Source organism: Oncorhynchus masou, chromosome 20, assembly GCF_036934945.1.
Source record: "Oncorhynchus masou masou isolate Uvic2021 chromosome 20, UVic_Omas_1.1, whole genome shotgun sequence".
Taxonomy (NCBI): Eukaryota; Metazoa; Chordata; class Actinopteri; order Salmoniformes; family Salmonidae; genus Oncorhynchus; species Oncorhynchus masou.
In genome coordinates this window covers 8,232,509-8,260,365 of record NC_088231.1, presented here as the reverse complement: position 1 = coordinate 8,260,365, position 27,857 = coordinate 8,232,509, and the positions used below count along the sequence as shown (strand labels likewise).

The following is a 27,857-nucleotide window of genomic DNA, read 5'->3' as shown; positions in this document are numbered from 1 at the left end:
GCATTCTATGGGATTGTAAGACCCAATATTTTTATAAGAATGGACGGAGCCCCGGTCTTAAAAGTCAGGTAACAGCGTTTAATTCAAGAGAGTACTGACCTAAAATACAAAGAACATTACATTTTAAAGAGAGAAGATAAAAATGATGTCATCAGTTTCTCACACTCTCCGATCCACACAATAGCGCAGTGTCTTCAGGTCTGGAGATTGTCTCCGACATAAAGCAAACATTCCAATCTGTCTAAAAGAGGCCCTCCTTCTCCCTTAAACCAGCAAGGTACAGACAATTCATTCTTTTTACCTACAATTTGAGTCCTAGTTTAACCAAAAAACCCATACATTTCATACCATAACATAATAGTATTAATAGAAATGTATACATTATAAATCATTTCAACTATATTTTCCTCCAACAAATCCTCCCTTTGATTAAATATTATACGTTCAAATGTACATCTAGTTTTATCAAACATAAAAAATAAAAATATGAATAAACTTATAACTAACCTTATTATAAAGGTTTATCGGATTTATCACACGAATAGACTTATAATTAACCTTATTATAAAGGTTTATCAGACTCTTCACCCATCATTAAACAAATCTAACCTTAACACCAACTGTTTTTAACCCAACATCAGAATCTTAATTCTACTTATCAGGATTTTTCTGTTAATCTTCATGGAAAAAAACAGTCTATACATTGAAACAAGAAAATATCTATATTTCCTAAATTTCCTAAACATCAAATATGGTCTCCTCGCGAAAGGATCCGGATTCTTCTATTACGTCCAAGCCATGTATTTTGTATTCCACTGGTCAGAGCTTAGGATTGGTCCATTTATCTCCATTTGAAGTGTCATAGATTTCTCCAGAGTCCTGGAAATAATAACTTTCATACACGCAATCAACCACGTCTGTACACAACTAACACAGTCACACAGGTGAATGTAGCCCATAACACAGTGATCATAACATTATTCAATTTTCCAAACGTACTATCAAACCCAATTAGTCAAGGAAGTATCCACCCCAGAGTTTTCTGCCAAACCGTGAGCCAGGGTGGTCAAACCAGCTGAGGCTTCGGGCACTGATTCGTCCGGAGCTGTGTTATTTGGGATGTAAGCACAAACATGGTCCCGATAATCACGCATACTTCTCCCTTTTCAGCCATTAACATATCTAATGCAATTCTATTCTGCCAAGCCATCCAGCTGGTTGCTTCAGTCTGTTCTGCAAAACCTTTAATAGCATCTCTGGTATACTTGTTAAAGCGCTGTTGATCATCATAAATATAATTAATCCAGTCCACGTTCTTATTGAGAGTAAAACCCCCGGAAATGCTTAACTCTAATCCTGCTAGGATCTGATTTCTTGCTTTGACTCATCTGGCATCCCCCTTGGAACCCCAATGTTATCAATGTATACTTAGTCAATAAGAGACCCGGATGGAATAGCTCTTTTCTCCCATTTGGCTATACTTCATGTCTTGGTGTTGAATGAGTGTGAAAGGCATTACAATGGAGCATAATCCTGTCCAATCTGTCAGTAAAACCTTGCCCTGACATCATTTCCCAAGAGTACTGTACCGGGCCAAACGGTAATAATCTCCTCCGGTCACTGTGAAGGGAGGAACCTGGGGATTCAAATAGTGCAAATCAATACAACTGTTATTATCTGGCATTCCTGCTTTCGTGAACAGCTTTACCATAACGGCCTAAACTCCTCTACCCAGAACCGTACTAGGGTGTCGACCAAGAACTGGTCATATCCATCATACCACAACCCTAGATTCTCCTTCATTACTGTTTAAAGGGTTAGGCGTATCTTTATGCAATGCATCCCTCTCTCCGGATTACAATCAAAAACTCTCACCTTCACTATATTCCACCTCCTTCCATACTGGGTGAGTGGATTCATATAGCCCTCTCTCTCCAAATGAGCTATGACCTGTGTCCACGATCAATATAGGAACCTGCACCAATATATGCCATAATGGCTCAGAGTCCTAGACTGCCATGTAGTTAGAGACTCCATTTTGGTCTACATAAAACTCCATTGAGAGTTCCTTCCCAACCTCTACTCTAACTTCCTGTCTACCCAGATCTAGGGATCTCTTATGCTTATTTTGGAACAAAATCCTCATCGTCTAAACCATGGGTCAAATTACCACTCTCCGCATACTCAAGTAGGACGTGCTGTATCAGGAATATGTCACCCATGATAAGACAGATCAGACGAACAGCTTCCATGTGAAGCCCCACCTTCTCCCCGAGAACACATCACTTAGCAAGAGCCAGACACATCTTCACTTCTATGAACAACAACAGTGAGGAAAGGACAGGTAAGGTATTTTTCATTCGAGAGATGGTCCCCAGAATTCTGTTAATTCCAGTTCTCCTCTCGAACTCTGTTATTGTTCGACAGTGACAGTGTGTCTTACCCTCCCACAGTGCAATATGAATCCGGGTAGTTCTTTCTGCTAGCTGTCACCAGAAGTCCTTGGTATGGTCCCCCCAACAGGCCTCAGGGACTGGATTGAGTGACTTCACTTGTAATTCACCTGTGGTGCATAAAATCTTGGACATACAGGTTTGGTTAACAAACAGTTTCTCATTTGTCTGATAGCTTAAAAATGTTTTTATTTATTTTTTATTATTAGTTTCTTATCCAATAGGCCACTAACTTACCTAGAACACAATTTACCCATCCCCCCCTTTGTTACCTGGCTCTGCCCAGGTAACAACCTTGCCTACTCTTAAACAATGACTTAGGTAAGATTAGTAAATTATCCTTATGTCTGACATCATCATGTAGGAGCCCCTTTAATTTTCCACATGTCCAATTCTCCCTTGGGCGTCCATTCCTGTCAATCCTGTACCAATTTCCTGAAACGTATTTTTCTATGTAATTCCCTGCCCCATTGGCTTAATATTCCAAATCATAAGTAACAACCCAACTATTTATCCAACCAATATTTAGAATAGCATTCATCAGTGATTCAAATTTGTCTTATCACTCAAAGTAAAAACCTCAATTTAACACACATCAATATTAGCAGATTTACTTACATTCAGTATAATTATCCCATAATTCTACTATTAACTTTTTTAATCATGATTATAATACAGATCAGTATCTGAATGCATTCTTAATCTAAATTACTACAATTTACATGGTGTAGACCTCTTCAATCAACCTGATACCACAAAAGTATAAACAATTTTAATGGTACAGTTGACCAACCCCCCTTTCTCAGGCACTGCAGCATCTTCTGGCGTCTCGTTTGTTTTTCTTCGGATAGCTTCACAGTTCAAAGTGGACGGCCCATGATAATGTCCCAATTTCAATGTCTCATCTTTACCACTCATGTCTTGTTCATTCGTCAACCAATATACCAGCATCATAAGAAAATGTTAGAACAGATCTTTCTCCATGATCACTCCAAGTGGACTCATGAAAGAAAAGCAGTTGATAGCTTAGATCTGATACTGTACACCAATTTCTGGCTTGGTTCTTTTCTCTCGGTAGAAGTGGTTTGGAAAGCCTCCTTCAACGCCTTTGTCATCCTTCATCAGCCAGTTAGAGGGGGTTTTGAGGTACACACACCATTCGGTCCAATTATCTCTTCCATGCATTAAGATACCGTCTGATGTCACTTTTCATGATAACCTCGAAAGAACAGATCAGAACAACAGTTTAGTTCAGTTCATTAACTACATGATAAATTATTACTTTTACCAATTATTCTTAATACACATATCGAAACATATTTCACAGAGAATATCAAAACATTCTATTGAAACTATTCTTTCAAATTGGTTTATACTCCCCATCTCACTGTCAACTCCATCGTAGAGCCAAGGATCAAGAAGTTAGACCTATACCCCTCGGGAATAGAACAAAACAAACACCACAATACAATACACTCAACAATACAATACACTCCTTCACATATCACTTAAGTTGTATAACTTCAATTCAAACCCTCAAAAATGGAATCCTCCCCCATGTTTTACACACATCTCTCCATATGAGAGTAATGTAAAACAAAACTGAAAAGAAATGTAAAACAAAATTTCAGCTTAACCTAATCAAATTAAAATCACTAAACTGAAAAAAAACTCCACAAAGAAAAATGATTTAACCCCTATGGTCATAGGAAAATAGACTTAAAGCAGCATACCCTTAGTTAAAATCAATGCCCTTCACAGTGGTCCAAATTACAAATATGGCTAAGAAACATATTTACCAATTACACAAATTATTTTGAAAGCAGTATTACAAATGACCATAAATTTCATTATCCAAATGACTTTCCAATGCGGGTGACCAAGCCACAACGGAAAGTCATCAGAAGGTCATAGGTCGTACAAAACCCTTCTAAGCAGTGTTTTTCACTATATGAAACAACTTGCAAACAATAATCAACTAGTTCCAAAATTTTTGTATTTCCATGTTCCCAGAACATTCCTTTATCAAAAGAATTTGCTTGGGTAATGAAAAGTCAGGAAATAAAAACTCATTAAAATCCCATGTGGTGAGTGCCCCTTGAAAATACCTTTAATACCCTTGCACTGAAACAAAACACTTCCTCCAGGCCCCCTCCAATGTGGTAGTTTATGGCCTCAATTTCACTCACTCTCCCCAAGAGTATAGTCCCTAGAAACATTCCAGGTAGAGACAGTGAAATATCCATTTTCCCAAAGAAAACACAAAACACTTAGTAAGTATTCATCTACACTACATCGATTCAGAAACTCAACCGTGAACTATAAACCAAACCTAATGATAATTCCCCTTTAACTCAAATCATTAATCATACGTTTAAAACAACGTCAATGTATATGATTACTTAAATGAACACGCTATCCTTAGATACAATTAACCCGATAACAATATTATCCAATGTATCACTTTTTCCCTCTGCCGCAAATGTCGTACATTTCTCAGTGTAAGAAATCCGTAATTTAATCCCAGATGTTTAATAAAAATGTAAACGTGTTTTCCCCTTGGCTCCTTCAACTCACATATTTTAGATAACTTCCATCCGTCCCGGTATGAAGTATCCTACTTAAACACACCAGAACAAATGCTTAATTAAGTTAAATCAACTCCTAGAATAACCAGTCTCATAGGAACCAAATAAGTAGGTACATGGACTTTTTTATCACCTTCTGAGAAGTGACTCAAAGCAATAATGCACGCATTTTCCTTCTAAAAGACACAAACAATTTTCTCCCCCCAGTCCGTGGCGACAAAAGTGCCTCGCGGTTGATGTCATCAACAAGCGCTCAACCTCGACTCAATTCGCAACGATTTTCAATGAATTGTAAATAATTGTTGGCTGTCTGCAGCAACAGTATTTTGGGTTCGATAAACCAAACCTAATTTATCACATCTGTTGAATCCTGAATTATAGTTTACAACATCAATCAACATCTCTTACCTCCCAATTCGCTAATTTTATAAGAACATTTCGATGGGCACAAATCTATCGTAATTGTTTCTCCGTTATTATTCAGAATTCATTTGATTTAAGTTACTGTCCCGTCTTTGATTTAACATTTTAATTACGACTCTATTCCCAAAATATTTTTCCGAACAGATCATTTAGTGAACAGACATCGTCTTGCATCAAAATTCGCTTTGTTCTTATTTTAAGTTGAATTAATTAGTCTTTCAATTTGAACCAAACAAACCATTTAAAACATTCAGTTTATATCTTATACCAATACTAGTGACTATAACTTTCTCTGCAAAACAATTAGTTTTAATTACAACCAAAAATTCATATATATATATTTTTAGTTAATGCCTCGGCTGGGAACCGAACCCTGGACTGTAGTTCGTAAGACTGCTACGCTCACCACTATACCACCAATGGTATGGGACTGACTGAGATTCTCCGCAAATAGACCCATTTTACAGTTATCTGTATTTGTTACTCCGGCATCTGGACAACAGAAAATAGCCCTAATTTAAACGCCCAAAGTTTTCCCTCAGTTAGGATTCTCATTAATCTCGCTCTCTTTGTATCTGACCCTTATTTTTCTTTACCCGATTGTCGCCTCTGACTTTCCCCACAGTTAAATTACAACCTTGTTAACGACGTTTGCAGGGAGTGTTACACTCCCGGGCGAAATGTCCAATTTCGTTACAATTAAAACATCTTGTATTTTTCTTTTGACTCACCTTATCCACTTTTCTCGACTTTATTCCCTTCTCTAACTCCATTATACCTCCCTCGGCTTCAGCGGGATCCACATACTTGGGTGGTAATTTCACAGGTAGCTCCTGCAGCCGTATTCTTATAACCACTATTTCGTCGACTGGATTATCTCTGTATTGTTGGTATAATCGAGGAAGATATAGTTTGTTAACCAATTGGCTGGGCGTGAGGGTAACTTTTTCATCTGCGGGAGCGGAGGGCAGTGCCTCTCGAGTCTTGTCAGATTTAACCTTTTTTCCTGCGCGTCCAATTCTCTTTTTTGCTTCCGAAAGCCAAACTCCGGCTGTGTATAACCCCTGTTCATTCTGTTTTTTCACATTATTTCCACATTCCTTATGTATCTGTTTTATAAGGGATTCCAGCTTTTCTACATTTAGACGGCCATCAAAATCGTATTTCTTTCTCCATCTTCGACCGAAATCGATGTTTCTCTTGTCTTTCTGTTCCATATAATGCTTGTCTCCCATTATTTCCGGGGCTTCTTTTGAGGCATTTCCACCCATTCTTACTCCTTACCGTTACTTAGTAGCTATGGTATTTGATCACTTATCTATGCCTTTCTCTATTTAATTTTAAATCCTATGTGCGTGTCTTTATACGAATTAGCAATTTACCGTTACTTAATTACTTTTAGTGCTTTTCTGTCTGACTATGTTTGTGTCTCTTTTATGGAAATCTTATCAATAGCTTTGACTTTTGAATCAGATATTAGGTCTTACCTTACAACTATAAGCCCAGGGTTTGTAAATCCCTAGTTAATATCTTATTTTCCGGTTGTGTCAGAGGGCTTTTAAAGAACGCTAATAATCGTTATCTCACGCCACTAATTGTTAGACTTCCATCTCGCATGGAACTTTCCTGTCTATAGATATGGCTATTATCTCATTTCTTTAGATTTAGGTTCCCTCTCCTCCTTATTTGGATATTTCAGTAGTATTAGTTGAATCGGAACGATGATCAATACTGCCACAATTCAAATGACCAATCCAGTGATCTTGCGCATTCCCTTGCTGTCTCCCCACGCCCAGTATTTGTACAAGATCACCGTCCTATCCCCCAGTACCTATTTAATATCCCGTCTTAATCTCGGGCGAGTTTAGTTTATTTACGGTAGTGCACATTACCACAGGTTATTTCGAACCTGCTTCAGTGTATATCGGTTATACAAAACCCTGTGAGAATAGCAAAGCTCCCCTTATTGATAAATTCTGAAAATTTTAGAACACCAATCAAAGAACTCAAATCCCCCTGGAATCGAGAATTAATGCTACTGACCTGCTGCCGACTGGGAAAAGCAGTGTTCGTTTGAATCTGTCACCATATCTGCCATCTGTAGTGTATACCGGTCTTTAAATTATGTGCACGATTTTTTTCCGGCGGACGACCTCCAGATGGCAGAGACAGATTTTTAGATCCGGCTCGAAGGACCAATTGTTAAAGGAATTCTAAATTCCTCTGTATTGTTTCCCAATCAGAATTAATTACTCTGTCAATTGTTACGGTTTTCTTCTAACTCCTCCTCTGACGAAGAGGTGTAGCAAGGATCGGACCAAAATGCGGCATGGTAATTTTCATACATGTTTAATGAACGAATAAAAACTAACAATACAAAACAACAAACGTAACGTGAAAACCTAAACAGCCTATCTGGTGACAACAAACACAGAGACAGGAACAAAAGGACACTAAGGACAATCACCCACGAAACACTCAAAGAATATGGCTGCCTAAATATGGTTCCCAATCAACAACAATAAACACCTGCCTCTGATTGAGAACCACTTCAGACAGACTTATCTAGAACACCCCACTAAGCTACAATCCCAATACAAACACACCAAATACAAAAACCCATGCCACAACCCTGGCCTGACCAAATAAACGAAGACAAACACAACATACTTCGACCAGGGCGTGACATCAATGCATTCTATGGGATTGTAAGACCAAATATTTTTATAAGAATGGACGGAGCCCCGGTCTTAAAAGTCAGGTAACAGCGTTTAATTCAAGAGAGTACTGACCTAAAATACAAAGACCATTACATTTTAACCTGTTACATCTATGGGGGCGCTAATTCATTTTTGGATAAAAAGACGTGCCCGTTTTAAGCGCAATATTTTGTCACAAAAAGATGCTTGACTATGCATATAATTGATAGCTTTGGAAAGAAAACACTCTGACGTTTCCGGAACTGCAAAGATATTGTCTGTGAGTGCCCCAGAACAGATGCTACAGGCAAAACCAAGATGAAACTTCAACCCGGAAATGAGTAGGATTTTTGAGGCGGATCCGGGATTCTATTTATAGCCTCAAGCTCATTAGCATAACGCAACGTTAACTATTTATGAAAATTGCAAATGAAATGAAATGAATGTGCTAGCTCTCAAGCTTACCCTTTTCTTAACAACACTGTCATATCCCCATAAAGGCTTCTGATTGTGTCGCCATCTACACCGAACGGGTATTGTGTGTAGATTGATGAGAATTGTTTTATTTAATCCATTTTAGATGAAGGTTGTTAAGTAACAAAATGCGTAAAAACGGAAGGGGTCTGAATACTTTCCGAATGCACTGTAGATGCACTGCACAGTGCCTTCGGAAAGTATTTAGACCCCATGACTTTTTCCACATTTTGTTACGTTACAGCCTTATTCTTGGAGTCCAAGAATGGCCACTATTCCATAAAGGCCTGATTGGTGGGGGGCTGCAGAGATGGTTTTCCTTCTGGAAAGTTCTCCCATCTCCACAGAGGAACTCTGGAGCTCTGTCAGAGTGACCATCAGGTTCTTGGTCACCTCCCTGACCAAGGTCCTTCTCCCCCTTTTGCTCAGTTTGGCCGGGCTGCCAACTCTAGGAAGAGTCTTGGTGGTTCCAAACTTTTTCCACTTAAGAATGATGGAGGCCACTGTGTTCTTGAAGACCTTCAATGCTGCAGAAATGTTTTGGTACCCTTCCCCAGATCTGTGCCTCGACACAATCCTGTATCGGAGCTCTACAGACAATCCCTACGACTTGGTTTTTGCTCTGACATGCACCATCAACTGTGGGACCTTAAATAGACATGTGAGCCTTTCTAAATCATGTCCAATCAATTTAATTTACCACAGGTGGACTCCAAACATCTCAACGATGATCAATGGAAAGAGGATGCAACTGAGCTCAATTTCGAGTCTCATAGCAAAATGTCTGAATACTTATGTAAATAATGTATTTCTGTTTTTTATTTTTAATACATTTAAAAACCTGATTTTGCTTCGTCATTATGGTGTATTGTGTGTAGATTGATGAGCAAAAAAAGTAATTTAATCAATTTCAGAATAAGGCTGTAATGTAACATCATTTGGAAAAGGTCAAGGGGTCTGAATACTTTCCGAATGCAGTATATAAGGCTTACTTTAGCTATTGCTATTATACACTATATTACTGTATATGGTTGGCAGTTGATTGGCAGTTGGTTGGCAGTTGTTTTGGGAGGATTAATACTTTTTTCTGTATAGTACTTGTGTATTTTTGTTTTTCTTTGCGCATAAATGTGATTAATAGTGGGTGTGTTTGTTGGCCGTTCAGGGTCTCCACGGCACATGCTGTTCTGCTTCTGGCTCTAAATTCTGGCACACGTCTGTCGGCCAATCAGATCACTGGGCTGTCGACACGCCTCGTCCCTGCCCCCCACCCCTTCCCAAAACACACAAGGACACGCGTCTATCTCCCTCTACCCCTTTCACTCTCTCTCTCTCTCTCTCTCTCTCTCTCTCTCTCTCTCTCTCTCTCTCTCTCTCTCTCTCTCTCTCTCTCTCTCTCTCTCTCTCTCTCTCTCATATATATATATATCTATTTTCCTCTTTCTCTATATATACACACACTGTAAACCCCCTGGTCTGTGGCAGTAGTTCCAGGTGGTAAAGGCCCTTTCATTCCATTGACCTAAATCACAGGTCCGTCCGTCAGTCAGTCAATATGAGGTACCTGATCTATATGACCTTACATTCTACAGGGCAATCGAGACATATCTCATTCCTCTTTTTGTTTTTGTTGTAGAATGTTGTTTTCCGATTCTGTTTTTAAAGCTCCCTGTTTTTTCTCGAGTTCAGCCATCTTCGTTCACCCATCTTCATTCACCCTTCCTCCTACCCTCTCTCTGTCTTTCTACCCCACTCTCTGTCTCTCTACCTTTCTCTCTCTCTCTCTCTCTCTCTCTATTTCTACCCCTCTCCTTGTCTCTACCTTTCTCTCTCTGTCTCTCTACCCCTCTCTGTCTCTCTACCCCTCTCTGTCTCTCTACCCCTCTCTCTGTCTCTCTACCCCTCTCTCTGTCTCTCTACCCCTCTCTGTCTCTCTACCCATCTCTCTGTGTCTCTACCCCTCTCTCTGTCTCTCTACCCCTCTGTCTCTCTACCCCTCTCTCTATCTCTCTATCCCTCTCTCTCTCTACCCCTCTCTCTGTCTCTACCCCTCTCTCTATCTCTACCCCTCTCTCTTTCTCTCTACCCCTCTCTGTCTCTCGCTACCCCTCTCTCTCTCGCTCTATACCCCTCTCTCTGTCTTTCTACCCCCCTCTCTCTACCCCTCTCTGTCTCTCTACCCCTCTCTCTGTCTCTCTACCACTATCTCTCTCTCTCTACCCCTCTCTCTATCTCTCTATCTCTCTATCCCTCTCTCTCTCTACCCCTCTCTCTGTCTCTACCCCTCTCTCTGTCTCTACCCCTCTCTCTGTCTCTACCCCTCTCTCTGTCTCTACCCCTCTCTCTGTCTCTCTACCCCTCTCTCTCTCTTTCTACCACTCTCTCTCTCACTCTCTCTCTCTCTCTCTACCCCTCTCGCTGTCTCTCTACCTCCCTCTCTACCCCTATCTCTCTCTCTCTCTCTCTTTCTCTCTCTCTCTCTCTACCCCCTCACTGTAAAGCCCTGCATGACATGGTAAACGTCTCAAACGTTTCCCTCCTAGTCATTGACTCTTTCGTTCCATCCATCTAAATAATGTCAACCTTTGGTTCTGTCTGCCTGTCTCTGTCTGTTAGTCCATGGTAGTGTGTGTGGGGGCATGTAGCTGAGGCCCCTGAATACCTCAGATAGGTCATTAAGAACGAGCTGGAGCTCTGCCCTGACCCATACACTGACCTACAGTAGCTGGAGAGAGAATGGTCATGGTCATGGGGCGACTTTATCTGTACCTCTGCCAAGACCTGACCAGGGAAAACTGCAGGCCCTAGTTATTGGCTAAAACTACACTCTTAGAAAAAGGTTCCTATATAGTACCAAAAATGATTCTATAACTTCATATAGCAGCCCTTAAGGTTCTGTAGGGTAGGGTTCTTTTGTAGAGTTCATTAATCAGAACCCCAAGGGTTCTATATAGTGAGTGTAGGATTTTTTCTGGTCGGTCACTTGGTCCGGAAACTGTGGTTCAGGCTAGTATGTCACTATCATCAGGGTTAAATTGGGAGGGGGGAGAGGGAGTGATAAGGATGTGAAACAGGGAGAGAGACTGTTGTGGATAACAGGAAATATCTTGAAGTAGAGTGTCAAAGTGTGTGTGTGTGTGTGTGTGTGTGTTTGGCTTCTTCCTGTTTATTTTTATACAATGTTGCATTTAATTGTTAGAGATAACTGCCCAAGCATCTGGAGAATCTATTTTTTTTAAAGGAGTGGTAACTCCCACCCTTTTCCTATTTTCTGATTTTCATTGAACAGATAGTGAAGGGATGACAGAGGGGAACGATACACAGAGTTATTGTTGATATGAAGGATTCATACAACTTGTTTACAAAGATGCTGTCTTCATAGATTCTGGTTGTTATGCACGTCTTTAAATCGAGGCTAACACAATGCTGTTTGATGAATCTCTTTAAGCTCCGCTCGGCACAGTGTGAGCTGGCACAGTTTGCATCCGAAATGGCACCCTATTCCCTACACAGTGGTCAAAAGTAGTGCGCTATATAGCAAATAGGGTGCTACTTCAAATCGTAATGCATATCTAGCCTCCATAGAGAAATCTCATCACAATTCTGGTATGTATTGAAGCTCAGTGTGCTAATGCAGTATGTGTTGTCACTATATTTAACTTGCGTTTATACCAGCAAAGTAGCCTGACTAATTACCGCTCCGTGCAGCAAACATTCATGTGAGCTCGCCACATCAGGCGGCTTGCGAGGCTACCAGGAGGCTACCCGCTGTGATAAACAGGACGTTTTCCAAAGGGAGAGTGGTGCTGACATGGCCTGATGTGATGTGTGTTATTATCAGTGTGTCCTTTTTTATCTGCATAGGCTGGCACTGGCACAGAGTCGTTGGCACGGCGTAGGTGGGGGGGGGGGGGGATTCACAGCTGTTGCGTGTGTTTTTGTGTGTTGGGCATTACTTCAGTAGCTTCTACTGTGCCACCTGCACAATTTCTCTCACACACACACACATTCACAGCAGCACATGCATTTTTGTTGGCACGCAGACACTCAATACTTGCACAAAGTCCTCCAACAGAGGCAAGAGGAGGGAGAGAATGAGTGAGGAAAATAAGAAGGCATCTACAAGACTACTTGTGTGGTATTTGTTTATTGACAACCCCATATGTCCATATTTTCTACCTTTTTTCAAGTTAAACTGCTCGGTTTGCAAAAGTGCCAGCAACCAAAAAACATCTAAAATCAGCACTGTGATATTATATGCCGAGTCAGAGGCTGTGAATACAAAGCAAGGCTATTCCCCCTGCCTCAGGCTAGCATGTGTCTTCTAAAACTGCAGAGTAACTGACCTAATACGTGTTGCAATGCTGTGTGTCAGGACCCTCTCCATAAAGATGATCAGCTCATATCACCACCTGGTGTTACTTTCGTAGAATTGCATCTTGAGCACTTCCAGTGCCTTCGGGAGGTATTCACACTCTTTTCCCACATTTAGTTGTGTTAGAGCCTGAATTTAAAATGGATTACATTTAGATGTTGTGTCACTGATCTACACACAATACCCCATAACGTCAAAGTGAAATTTTGTTTGTAGAACATTTATTTTATTTTATAATAAATGTAAAGCTGAAATGTTTTGAGTCAATAAGTATTCAACCCATTGTTATGGCAAACCTAAATAAGTAAAAGAGTACAAATGTGCTTAACAAATCACATAAATTGCATGTTCAATAATAGTGATTAATATGATTTTTGAATGACTACCCCATCTCTGTACAGCGCTCATACAATTATCTCTAAGATCCTTAAATCAAGTAGTGAATTTCAAGCACAGATTCAACCACAAATACCAGAGAGGTTTTTCAATGCCTCGCAAAGAACGGCACCGATTGATAGAATTGTAAAAAATTAATTTAAAAAAAGCAGACACTGAATATCCCTTTGAGCATGGTGAAGTTATTAATTACACTTTGGATGATGTATCAATACACCCAGTCACTACAACGATACAGGTGTCCATCCTAACAGTTGCTAGAGAGGAAGGAAAATTCTCAGATTTCACCATGAGGCCAATGGAGATTTTAAAACCGTTACGGAGTTTAATGGTTGTGATAGGAGAAAATTGAGGATGGATCAACAACATTGTAGTGACTCCACAATACTAACCTAAATTACAGAGTGAAAAGAAGGAAGCATGAACAGAATACAAATATTCCAAAACTTGCATCCTGTTTGCAACAAGGAAATTAAGTAAACATGCAAAGGGGCAAAGAGATTAACTTTTTGTCCTGAATACAAAGTGTTATGTTTGGCGAAAATCCAACACATCACTGAGTACCACTCTTCATATTTTCAAGCATGGTGGTGGCTGCATCATGTTATGGGTATGCTCGTCATTGACAAGGACTAGGTAGTTTTTTTGTTGTTGCATAAAAAGATACGGAATACAGCTACAAGCGCATGCAAAATCTTAAAGAAAAACCTGGTTCAGTCTGCTTTCCAACAGACACTGGGAGATTAATTCAACTTTAAGCAGGATAATAGCCTAAAACACAAGGCCAAATCTACACGGTAGCTGCTTACCAAGACAACGTTGAATGTTCCTGAGTGGCCTAGTTACAGTTTGACTGAAATCAGCATGGAAATCTATGGAAAGACATGAAAATGTCTGTCTGGCTATGATCAACAAGGCAATCAAACAAGCTAAGATTCAGTATAGAGACAAAGTAGAGTCGAAATTAAACGGCTCAGACACGAGAGGTATGTGGCAGGGTCTACAGTCAATCACGGACTACAGTCAATCACGGACTACAAAAAGAAAACCAGCCCCGTTGCGGACCCCAACGTCTTGCTCCCAGACAAATTAAACAACTTCTTTGCTCGCTTTGAGGACAATACAGTGCCACCGACACGGCCCGCTACCAAAACCTGCAGGCTCTCTTTCACCACAGCCAATGTGAGTAAATCATTTAAATGTGTTAACCCTCACAGGGCTGCCGGCCCAGAGGGCATCTCTAGTCGCGTCCTCAGAGCATGCGCAGACCAGCTGGCTGGTGCGTTTACAGACATATTCAATCAATCCATATCCCAGTCTGCTGTTCCCACATGCTTCAAGAGGGCCACCATTGTTCCTGTTCCCAAGAAAGCGAAGGTAACTGAGCTAAACGACTACCGCCCCGTAGCACTCACTTCCGTCACCATGAAGTGCTTTGAGAGACTAGTCAAGGATCATATCAACTCCACCCTACCTGACACCCTAGACCCACTCCAATTTGCTTACCGCCCCAATAGGTAAACAGATAACGCAATCGTAATCACACTGCACACTGCACTAACCCATCTGCACTAGACGAATACCTATGTAAGAATGCTGTTCATCAGCTACAGCTCAGCATTTAACACCATATATCCTCCAAACTCATCAGTAAGCTCGAGACCCTGGGTCTTGACCCCGCCCTGTGCAACTGGATCCTGGACTTCCTGGCGGGCTTCTCCCAGGTGGTAAGGGTAGGTAGCAACAAATCCAACCCGCTGATCCTCAACACTGGGGCCCCACAAGGGTGCATTCTCAGCCATCTCCTGTACCACCCACACGTCTTTTATACAGGTTACAAGTTCAAACAGGTGCAGTTAATACAGGTAATGAGTGGAGAACAGGAGGGCTTCTTAAAGAAAAACTAACAGGTCTGTGAGAGCCGGAAGTCTTACTGGTTGGTAGGTGATCAAATACTTATGTCATGCAATAAAATGCAAATTAATTACTTAAAAATCATACAATGCTATTTTCTGGATTTTTGTTTTCGATTCCGTCTTTCATAGTTGAAGTGTACCTATGATAAAAATTACAGACCTCTACATGCTTTGTAAGTAGGAAAACCTGCAAAATCGTCAGTGTATCTACTCCCCACTGTATGTACATTTGATATTTCTGTGTTTCATTTTCAATCAGTTTGAAAAGTGTTCTAAAAACATGTTTTCACTTTGTCATTATGGGGTAATGTGTGTAGATGGGTGAGGAAAAGAAACATCTATTTAATCCATTGTGAACACAACAAAATGTGGAATAAGTCAAGGGTTATGAATCAATTCTGAAGGCACTGTACATGGACCCAAATAATACAGTCACTGTGCTCACCTGTGATCTTTCTGTTTCTCTCTCTCTCTTATCTCTTCCTCTCATCTCACATTTCTCTCTCTCTCCACCTCTCATCTCTTATCTGTCCTTCCCTTCTCTCTCTACCTCTCTTATCTCTCTCTCTCTTCTCTCTCTCCTTCTCTCTGTCTCCTAGTTACCCAACATGTTTGGGAACGTGCGCTCCACCATCCTGTCTCTAATGATCGGCTCCTACGCCTCTTCAGCCGTCACATTCCCTGGAGTCAAGGTAGGAGAGTTACTCCTCAGTTCCCTCTGGGAGTTTAGGTCAGTGTTTGTTACGGTAAGCACCATGTGACAAATGCTGATTGATTGATTGAGGTTTCACAGAAAGGCATGACTTGATGGCTTTATTTGATATTGTGATATATTATAGTTCAATTTGGTAAACTCTTTCCCGTACTTCTCTCTCTCCCTCCCTCTGTTTCTTCTCTCCAGTTGATCTATGATCTAGGTGTGTCCTTCAGGGTGATCATGTGGGTGTGGTCGGGGCTAGCTGGTCTCGTCTTCCTCAACTGCTTCCTTAATTGGCCGATGGAGGCTTTCCCCGCACCCGAGGAGATCAGCTACACGTCAGTATCCATGACAACGTTACTATAATAACACAACATTACATGACGTAACTCTAATGTTATAGACTGTTACAGTAACCCAAATCATTGAATTACAGAGGGAGGTTTTCTTTCTCCATTGCTCCAATTCCTCACTCACTCACTTCACTTCCTTCCCCTTCTCTCTCTCCTTGCTCCCTCAGCAAGGAGGTGAAGCTGAGTGGCATGGTGATGGATGACAAGGTGACGGGGGACAGATTCTACAGTCATGTGACCACGTTGGGAGAGAAGATGGCTCCGAAGCAGAAGGAGCCAGATCCCTCGTCAGAGCACCTCCCACCTGGAGAACAGACACAGGGTGAGGAATAGCATAGGATCACAACAAAAACGGTTAGAACCTTGATAGAGCTTGTTAGAGAACCAGTCAGAACTAGACATAACTGCTTAGAACCGGATGCAGTTAAATGGAACTGGTCAGAACCGGTCAGAGCTGGTCCTCCAGGGCTTCACTCACCAACCAGAATCAATGGACGATATTGAGCTCAACCCTACTATAAAATCTATCTGTTCAACTTTTTTTTAAATAAAAATGTGTTACGAAATTGACAATGAAACTTACCCAAGTATCATTATCTCATGTTTAATTCTTACCACCACCCCTTCTTTCCCCTGACAGCTGGCCCTCCGTTTCGTAGTTCAGTCTGCTCGCCCATCTTCTTGTGGAGTCTCATCACCATGGCAATGACCCAGCTGCGCATCATCTTCTTTATGGGCGCCATGAACAGGATGCTGGAATTCCTGGTTACCCACGGAGACCCACACCGTAAGGACCAATCACTTGTAATGGTTTTAAGTTGTGGGCACTGTCACATTAGCCTGGTGAAACAAGACTGATTTGCTAATGGCTCACATTTTGTTTCCCATATTAAGTGACGTGACACAAAATGTGAGCGTAGAGGTCAGTCTGCCACATATCTTAATCTTTTTTTGTTGTAAAGTATATTGAGATGTGAAATGCGCTGTAAAAAACATTTGACTTGAATATCTGTGGCACTGAATGGTCACAGTTGTAGGAGAATGGCATCTGTGATATGTTATGATGTTAGTGGGTGGAAATTTGGGACTTCCATGACTTTCTGTGTGTTTTCTGTTTTCAGCCTCTAAGGATCTATTGATGGAGGCAGAGCAACAAGGTGAGAGAATGAGACATTCCTTTGGAACATTCCATTGGACATTCCATTGTGTGTGTGGAGAGAGTTGTGTGTTTGTGAATGTGTGCGTGCATGCGTGCGTGCGTTCGGGTTTGTAAGAGAGAGCGAGAGGGCCTGTGTGTGTTGTACTGTTTAGTGACTACGTATGTGTGTGTGTTTTCTGACCGTGGGTCTCCTCTCCTCAGTGGGTTTCTACTCGTCACTGTTTGGCTCCCTGCAGCTGCTCTGCCTCCTCACCTGTCCTCTGATTGGCTACATCATGGACTGGAGGATGAAGGAGTGCGACGTAGACCAGAGGTGTGCGTGTGTGCATGCACGTGTGTGTGACAGAGAGGGAGTGAGAGTGAAACAGAGAGAGACCGGAACCAAGAGAGAGAGAGAGAGAACATAGGAACTTTGGTTATAAACCACTCATCTCATCCATCATGCTGATTGGACAGTGTTTACACTAAGAAAATATCTGGGCCCGAGGTATTTTAAACACATTCACCTAGTCATTCCTGCCCCCCCTCCTAGTAAACTGCATGTCCTTGTATGTGTCTATTGGTGCCTGGATGCATTAATACAAAATCACCACTAGCTGGCGACATAAGTTGTTCCTCCCTATGGAGAGACAAATATTGGTCACTCAGCTTTCTTTAAGGGAGAAATAATTCAGGGGAGACCAAGCATGACATGGTGAGAGAGAGCAGGGTTGTGTTCATTAGACATTTCCATTGCAAACGTTTTTAAAAATGTTTTCCGTGGCGTTCCCTAACAAACACAACCCTTGGTATTTTCCTGATGCTTTTTTATTTAATTGATCCCTGACCTCTTCTCTCCAGCCAACTTGAACCCCCGAAGAGAGACAGGAAGATCCAGAAACTGACCAATGCCATCCGCGCTTTCATCATCACCAACGTTCTACTGGTCATCTTCGGAGTCATCCAGATGCTAGACAACCTGCCTGTACAGGTAAGAAGACAGCCACATGACCCTACCCCTACCTCACACACCTCACCTGGGGTGTGCTCAGCAGGACACAGCGTTGTGGAGCGTTTCGATAGGAATATATTATATAGACAAACTTGCCTCTCTCTGAAATGTAAAAAAGGAATCACGTCAGCTCTATTTGTGATATTGTGATCTGCAACGTTCCGCAATATTTCCCTACTGAACGTGGCCCAATACAGGTAGGAACACAGTCACATGACCATGCCTCCCTACCGACCCCTGTACAGGTAAATAAACATAAAATGCTGATAACTCGCCTTGTGACAAGAACCCTGGCTACATGTCAGTGTTCATTTTAGCATTTTTACAAGAATATATTTTAGTCTTAATCACATTTGTCAGTTGAATAATGATTTAGTCTAGTTATAGTCAAAATGATGAAAACGGTGCGTCATTTTAGTCAACTAAATGCCCTTTCATTTTTAGTCACATCACATTTGTATCGCCTCATTAACCTATAGTAAACATAAGTCACTTACTTCCATGTGCACACACATACATAGCCTTGTCCTATTGATAGGTTTGGTTTCTGAGCTTTAACTATTATTAATCATTAGTTATAAAAGAGACAGCAAATCGAATTCGATTGGTCACATACACATGGTTAGCAGATGTTAATGCGAGTGTAGCGAAATGCTTGTGTTTCTAGTTCCGACGATGGAGTAATATCTAACAAGTAATATAACAAATTCACAACAACTACCTTATAACACACAAATGTAAAGGGATGAATAGAATATGTACATATATATATATATATGATGAGCGATGGTGCGCGGCATAGGCAAGATGCAGTAGATGGTATAGAATACAGTATATCCATATGAGATGAGTAATGTAGGATATGTAAACATTATATAAAGTGGCATTGTTTAAAGTGACTAGTGATACCTTTATTAAGTCCATTTATTTAAGTGGCCAGAGATTTGAGTCTGTATGTTGACAGCAGCCTCTCTGTTAGTGATGGCTGTTTAACAGTCTAATGGCCTTGAGATAGAAGCTGTTTTTCAGTGTCTCGGTCCCAGCTTTGATGCACCTGTACTGTATTTTCTGTGTCTGTGTGTTCCACACGGAACTGTTTCGGTTTTTTGTTATTTCACATTGTTATTTTGTATTTTTCTGTGTTCTATTAAAAGTATCATGAACATTTACCACGCTGCGCATTGGTCCTCCGATCCTTCCTACTACTCCTCATCAGAGGAGGAAGAAGACCGTTACAATGATAGTGGGATGAACAGGCAGTGGCTCAGGTAGTTTTTATCCTTGATGATCTTTTTGGCCTTGCTGTGACATCGGGTGCTGTAGGTGTCCTGGAGAGCAGGTAGTTTGTGCCGGTGATGCATTATGCAGACCGCACTACCCTCTGGAGAGCCTTGCGATTGAGGGTAGTGCAATTGCCATACCAGGTGGTGATACAACCCGACAGGATACTCTCGATTGTGCATCTGTAAAAGTTTGTGAGCGTTTTAGATGACAAGCCAAATTTCTTCAGCCTCCTGAGGTTGAAGAGGCGCTGTTGCGCCTTCTTCACCACGCTGTCTGTGTGGGTGGACCATTTCAGTTTGTCCGTGATGAGTACGCCGATGAACTAAAACCTTTCCACCTTCTCCACTACAACTACTCATTCAAGGGTTTTTCTTATATTTTTTACTATTTTCTACATTGTAGAATAATAGCGAAGACCACCAAAACTATGAAATAACACACATGGAATCATGTAGTATCCAAAAAAGTGTTAAACAAATTAAATCATATTTTCTATTTGAGAAAATCGTCAAATAGTCACCCTTTGCCTTGATGACAACTTTGCACACTCTTGGCCGCAAATGTTTAAAAAAAATAAGAAAATGGTGAGTATATAAGGAATTTGAAATTATTCATACTTTTGCTTTTTATATTTAAGTAAATTTTAGCAATTACATTTACTTTTGATACTTCAGAATCCAGTGATGTAGTCGCGTCACTAAACCTTGAATCCAAATTGAGGTGCAAATTGTCTGGGTAGCCATTTGATTAGATGTTGAGGAGTTTCATGGCTTGGGGGTAGAAGCTGTTTAGAAGCCTCTTGCACCTCGACCTGGCGCCCCGGTATTGCTTGCCTGCCGGTAGCAGAGAGAACAGTCTATGACTAGGGTGGCTGGAGTCTTTGCCAATTTTTAGGGCCTTCCTCTGACACCGCCTGGTATAGAGGTCCTGGATGGCTTGCGGTCGAAGGCCGAGCAGTGATGCAACCAGTCAGGATGCTCTCGATGGTGCAACTGTAGAAGCTTTTGAGGATCTGAGGACCCATGCCAAATCTTTTCAGTCTCCTAAGGGGGAATAGGTTTTGTTGTGCCCTCTTCACGACTGTCTTGGTGTGCTTGGACCATGTTAGTTTGTTGGTGATGTGGACACCAAGGAACTTGAAGTTCTCAACTTGCTCCACTACAGCCCTGTCAATGAGCATGCGGACATGCTCGGTCCTCCTTTTCCTGTAGTCCACAATCATCTCCTTTGTCTTGATCAAGTTGAGGGAGAGGTTGTTGTCCTGGCACCACATGGCCAGGTCTCGGACCTGTATCACTAGCCACTTTAAACACTTAATATAATGTTTATATACCCTACATTAATCATCTCATATGTATATACTGTACTCTATACCATCTACTGCATCTTGCCATCTCTATGTCATACATGTATCACTAGCCACTTTAAACAATGCTACTTTTATATGTTTACATAGCCTACATTACTCATCTCATATGTATATACTGTCCTCGATACCATCTACTGCATCTTGCCTATGCCGTTCCGTACCATCCGTCATTCATATATCTTTATGTACATATTCTTCATCCCTTTACACTTGTGTGTATAAGGTAGTTGTTGTGAAACTGTTAGGTTAGATTACTCGTTGGTTATTACTGCATTGTCGGAACTAGAAGCACAAGCATTTCGGGACACTCGCATTAACATCTGCTAACCATGTGTATGTGACAAATAGAATTTGATTTGATTATAGGTTTTCTCGTCTGTGATCAGGCCTACCACTGTTGTGTCATCAGCACAACTTAATGATGGTGTTGGAGTTGTGCCTAGCCTCACAGTCATGAGTGAACAGGGAGTACAGGAGGGGACTGAGCACACACCCCTGAGGGACCCCTGTGTTGAGGCGTGGCAGATTCATTGTTACCTATCCTTACCACCTGGGAGAAGCCCGTCAGGAAGTCCAGGATCCAGTTGCAGAGGGAGTGGTTTAGTCCCAAGGTCCTTAGCTTACTGATGAGCTTTGAGGGAACTATGGTGTTGAACGCTGAGCTGTAGTTAATAAATAGCATTCTCACATAGGGGATCCTTTTGTCCAGGTGGGAAAGGGCAGTGTGGAGGGCAATAGAGATTGCATCATCTGTGGATCTGTTAGGGCGGTATGCAAATTGGAGTGGGTCTAGTGTTTCTGGGATAATGGTGTTGATGTGAGCCATGACCAGCCTTTCAAAGCATTTAATGGCTACAGACGTGAGTGCTACGGGTCGGTAGTCATTAAGGCAGGTTACCTTAGTGTTCTTGGGCACAGGGACTATGATGGTCTGCTTGAAACATGCTGGTATTACAGAATCAGACAGGGAGAGGTTGAAAATGTTAGTGAAGACACTTGCCAGTTGGTCAGCGCATGCTCGGAGTACACGTCTTGCTAATCCGCCTGGCCCTGCGGCCTTGTGAATGTTGACCTGTTTAAAGGTCTTACTCACATCGGCTGCGGAGAGCGTGATCACACAGTCGTCCGGAACAGCTGCTGCTCTCATGCATGTTTCAGTGTTACTTGCCTCGAAGCGAACATAGAAGTAATTTAGCTCATCTGGCAGGCTTGTGTCACTGGGCAGCACTCGGCTGTGCTTTCCTTTGTAGTCGCTCTGGATAAGAGCGTCTGCCAAATGACTTAAATGTAAATGTAGTCTGTAATAGTTTGCAAGCCTTGCTACATCCGACGAGTGTCAGATGCCTCTCAAGTGGCAGCTTCATTAAATAGTACCCGTCTCAACATCAACAGTGAAGAGGCAACTCCACGATGCTGGCCGTCTAGGCAGAGTTCCTCTGTCCAGTGTCTGTTTTTTTGCCCATCTTAATCTTGTCTTTTTATATGCCAGTCTGAGACATGGCTTTTACTTTGCAAATCTGTCTGGAAGGCCAGCATCCCTGAGTCACCTCTTCACTGTTGACGCTGAGACTGGTGTATGCGGATACTATTTAATAAAGCTGCCAGTTGAGGACTTGTGAGGCACCTGTTTCTCAAACTGGACACTCTAATGTACTTGTTCTCTTGCTCAGTTGTGACCCAGGGCCTCCCATTCCTCTTTCTATTCTGGTTTGAGCCAGTTTGCTCTGTTCTGTGAAGGGAGTAGTACACAGCTTTGCACGAGATCTTCAGTTTCTTGGAAATTTCTCGCACGGAATAGCCTTCATTTCTCAGAACAAGAATAGACTGACAAGTTTCAGAAGAAAGTTCTTTGTTTCTGGCCATTTTGAGCCTGTAATCGAACCCACAAATGCTGATGCTCCAGATACTCAACTAGTCTAAAGAAGGCCAGTTGTATTGCTACTTTAATCAAGTTTTCAGCTGTGCTAACATAATTGCAAAAAAGTTTTCTAATGATCAATTAGCCTTTTAAAATGATACACTTGGATTAGCTGACTCAACGTGCCATTGGAAGACAAGAGTGATGGTTGCTGATAATGGGTCTCTGTACGACTATGTAGATATTCCATAAAATTCAGCCTTTTCCAGCTACGATAGTCATTTACAACATTAACAATGTCTACACTGTATTTCTGATCAATTTGATGTTATTTTAATGTACAAAAAAATGTGCTTTTCTTTAAAAAACAAGGACATTTCTAAGTGACCCCAAACTTTTGAATGGTGGTGTATAATCGGAGGTGGCGCCTGAGTGGAGGCTGTGTTTGCTGGGTGTGATGTGTCCTTCACACTGCTTAACCGAACCGCGCTGCACATCTGTGCTGCTAATATTAATTGTCGTTATCACTGAAAAGCTCTCAATCTCTCCAAATTCTATTTGTCCAGTCCACTTAGAAGTCAGATTTTAGTCAAAGATAATTTCAACTTGTCTTGTTTTAGTCAACTGAAATGATTTTTTTTGTTTACTTATAGATTTTTCTGGGTCTATTTGGTCAGTTATAGTGTCACTGAAAAATAGGTGATTTATTTTAGTCACTATTTCTGTTGACGGAATGAACACTGCTACAGATTCTTAAAAACAATATATCTTTGGTTTGCTGTAACCAAATAAAACCCATCCCTGCACTGGAGTTTTAAGGCCAAACCTTAAGAAAATGTTAATGCTTTAAAACAGAACAGGCTAAGAGAAAGTATAATAGTATTAATGAATGTTATTGGTCTATTTGATTCATTTTACTGTCTTCTCTCGATCGATGAGATTATGTATTTTTGTGTGTATATATTTAGTTTTCATGTATTTTCAAGAGGACCACATTGGAACTTGTTTGTGTTATCCATGATTTTGAAATGCAGCAGTATCCACGTGTGGTTGTATTGTGTTTTTAAATTCAAATAAAATCAACTATTTCTCTTCCTCTCCACCCCCCTATCCTTTTATTTTCCTACTACCCCACTTTCTCTTTCTCCCTCCTTTTTCTCTCTTTTTCCCTCCCTCCCAGATAATTTCCTTCATCGTCCACACCATGGTCAGAGGTTTCGTCCACTCCTGTGCTGGAGGACTCTATGCTGCTGTGTAAGTACATTACAACGTCAACTAAACACTTTGTTGGACTTTTGCTTTCCAGCATATTACACCCACGCTATGATCGTCTCAGTTAGATTCGTAGGTGTGTGTGTCAGAGTTTTGAGAATGGTTTGTTACACAATTTGGAAAACACTGTTACATATCAATAGGCACAGGGACTTTAAACTTTAAAATATGCATTCTCTTAACAAAACGTTGGTGCTACGGGTAAGGTGTCTGTTTTGGTTAAGTATGGTACTGTCAGTTTTGATTGGAGAGGTAACCATTACATCCCGCCCCTTCCAGATATCCGTCCAATCACTTTGGGACATTGACGGGGATGCAGTCGATGATCAGTGCGCTGTTCGCTCTCCTCCAGCAGCCTCTCTTCGTCATCATGGTGGGACACCTGGGAGGAGACCCCTACTGGGTGAGGCAACACACACACACACACACGCACACGCACAGGTCACATACATACTACTGAGATTATATGCAAATTAATTAAAACTGATTCATGTGAATGGACAGAAACAGAAAATTGAGGCAATAAGATTTATTAGAGAAGTATGTCTCAAACACGTTCTTTCTCTGACTAACTCTATCCTCCAATCAACAGATCAACCTGAGCCTGCTCTTTGCCTCATTGGCTGGATTCCTGTTGCCTGGATACCTGATCTATCACCGTAGGAACCTGATGCGAGAGAAGGTGGAGAAGCGTGAGAGGGAGGCCGCTAACCAATCAGAAAGAGAGAGAGAAACTTTAAGGCAATCAGAAAATGGCCATACCAAAAACCATACTAATGGACATCTCAGCAATTAAGCCTAAGAATCTTGACCGAACTAACAGTCAAATATCATCGTCGTTAATTGTAAAATATCATTATAGACCATCGTCATGATGATGACATTGATGGTTGTCATTTTCAACAAGGACAGTGATGACAATGTTGTGCACAGGAGTTTGGACTTGGGTCCATGTCGCCCTTAAGCCGTTTTTAATTTGACATCAAAATACACACTCAATATACTCATGACTGTTTTAGGTATGACATGCCAAAGAAATCCTAAAATATACATTTAACTCATATTTATTTGAATTGAAATCGTGGAAATCTCAATGGAAATCGAGGTTCAGCAATTCAATAAGCAATAATATTTCCGATGACCAAAAATTACATGAAGGTTATTAGTACCATTTCAGGTCACCCTTCAACCAACCGGAAGCACAGCGCTCAGTATTCTGTAGTAGACAGGAACTGAATCTCTTTCGCCATCAGATTGGCTGGTGTAACGTTGAACTACGTCCCCCACCCAACCACACCACAGTCACTTCATTCATTTAGGCCTAGAAGCCAGTCTGGTAGTAATATTTTATCAGACAGTGTTTGTTTGTCCTTCCCGGTTCCCTCCCTGTATCTATACTTGTCTTTATCTTGTCTCTACATCCAGCGGAGAATACAGATTATGAGGAGACAAAGTGGGAATGGTGGAGAAAGGGAACCTCCGTTTCCAAATCCATGTGCCTAGACCACCAGCCCATGGGGCCTGCACATCCATATTATTTTGACTATCAATCTGCACCTGCAATCTTTCACTGTGTCCCCTTTATGTCCATGTCAGACCTGTCATTATGTCCACCTGAAATCTTTCCCCGTGTCCCCTTCTTTATGTCCATGTCAGACCTGTCATTGTAAGTCCACTAAGTGCTATGCCCACTTGGTCAAGTCTGCGGCTGTGTCTGAAATGGCACCCTATATAGTGCACTACATTTAACCAGGGCCCATAGGGTAAAAGTTTGGACACACCCTGGGTCACTACCGCTATGTCCCTGTGTTCATCCCAGAGTTAGTATTTGAAATATCTCCGTGCGTCACAATGTGTCCACCCGAAATGTGGGATGAGTCCCAAATGGCACCCTATTTCCTATATAGTGCACTACTTTTGACCAGAACCATATGGGCCCTGTTCAAAGGCAGTATACTGCATAGGAAATTGGGTGCCATGTGGGACACAACCTAGGTTTTGAGATGACATCATTAGCCGTTGTCATTTCAGCCAATCATAGCTTAGTTCAGGACAGTGGTACAGTGTGTGAGGTGTTGTGCAGGCACAGCCTAGTTTGTAACAATATTGATGGAACTTTGTTTTTAGAGAATCATGTTGTTGAACTTGTTGCATATCATGAAATTGGAACGTGAAATGTCTTTATAGATATATAGAAATGCCAAATCAGTACCTATCACCGAAACCTTTAAGGTCAGCTATTGCACGTGAGCTTTTACGGAGAGTTGTAGATTAGTTTTACAGAAAAGTATTTATTTGTATAAACGTGGGAAAGAAAGAGCACTTGTCAAAACCTGATTCAATCTGGAGAACCAACCAACCAACCATCTTGAAATTTTAAACAGTATTTACAGTTAACAGTACCGTATGAGAGAATCATATACAGATGTGTTGCTCAAATCAACTCCAAAAGCTGGTTGAATCTGACCAACCGACCGTGTTCAGTGTTTAAAAACAAAACATTATTTACAGTTAACAATACTGCATGAGGTCAAATAAAACAGTATTTACAGTTAACAGTACTGTATGAGGTCAAATATAACAAACTGTATTACTAGCTAACAGTACTGTATGAAGTAAGATGGATGCACCTGAACCCCAATATCACTGTCCCCATGACAACGACAGTAGAACCACCTCATTGGAGCAGGGCTTCATTTAGCAGGTACATTGTGGCTGCTAGGCTATTTATTTAGGGTACAGAACATCCCAAATGGCACCTTATTCCTTATATTGTGCACGACTTTTGACCAGAGCCCTATGGGGTCTATGGTCAAAAGTAATGCACTATATACACTCTATAGGGTATGGGGTGCCATTTGGGATGGAGACATAGTGTGTATGTAGTAGCGCTTGAATCTAAAAGATAATACTGTCATGTAATAATGAATTGAATTATTCATAAATGATATGTGTGTGTGTGCTTTATTGTAAGTGCCTGGGAAGTCTTTTTTTGTGCTAGCCTGGTCCCAGATCTGTTTGTGCTCTTGCCAACTCCATTGCTCATTGTCAAGCCAAACATGGCATGACAATAAGTGAAAAGAAGTTGACATGATAGCACGAACAGACTGGCACTCGGGTATGTGTAGTACCTATAGAAGCCTGAAATGCACTATGAGAATATAAAGCCATAGTTTTATAGAGTATGCTTGTTGGATGTTCTCTCATCTTTTTAGACTTGAGAGTTGCTTTGCTATTTATTTGATTTTGTGCATCCCGAAAAAGAACATTTGGTTCATCCACATCACAGTTGCTCTCCAACTATGAGAGTAGGAGTGGTGATCTAGGATCTGTTTTGCCTTTTAGATCATAATGAATTAGATAACATGGACAGGGGGGGGGGACCTGATCCTAGATCAGTACTGCTACTCTGAGATGCTTTATGAATACAGCAACTTTCCCATATTTCCACCGCTGTGTGTGAGAACATCCATTATTATCACTGATCTTATAACATTTGTAATAATAAGATCATATTATGCGGGCCAATGTGGTGAAGAGAGTGTAAGAG

At 41.2% G+C, this 27,857-nt stretch overlaps 1 protein-coding gene across 3 annotated transcripts in view; it reads left to right on the top strand.

The window, feature by feature from the left end:
- The window catches only part of LOC135506811 (large neutral amino acids transporter small subunit 3-like), a 46,464-nt gene extending 19,209 nt beyond the window's left edge, over positions 1-27,255 (top strand). For all 3 annotated transcript variants that reach the window (XM_064926190.1, XM_064926191.1, XM_064926189.1), the window contains 10 exons: positions 15,924-16,016; positions 16,226-16,359; positions 16,542-16,696; positions 17,015-17,161; positions 17,496-17,531; positions 17,735-17,846; positions 18,374-18,503; positions 24,216-24,289; positions 24,587-24,710; positions 24,900-27,255. In XM_064926190.1, coding sequence (XP_064782262.1) covers positions 15,924-16,016; positions 16,226-16,359; positions 16,542-16,696; positions 17,015-17,161; positions 17,496-17,531; positions 17,735-17,846; positions 18,374-18,503; positions 24,216-24,289; positions 24,587-24,710; positions 24,900-25,103 — 1,209 coding nt within the window. In that variant the 3' untranslated portion in view covers positions 25,104-27,255. The remainder of the gene's footprint in view (positions 1-15,923; positions 16,017-16,225; positions 16,360-16,541; positions 16,697-17,014; positions 17,162-17,495; positions 17,532-17,734; positions 17,847-18,373; positions 18,504-24,215; positions 24,290-24,586; positions 24,711-24,899) is intronic.
- The last annotated feature ends 602 nt before the right edge of the window (positions 27,256-27,857 follow it).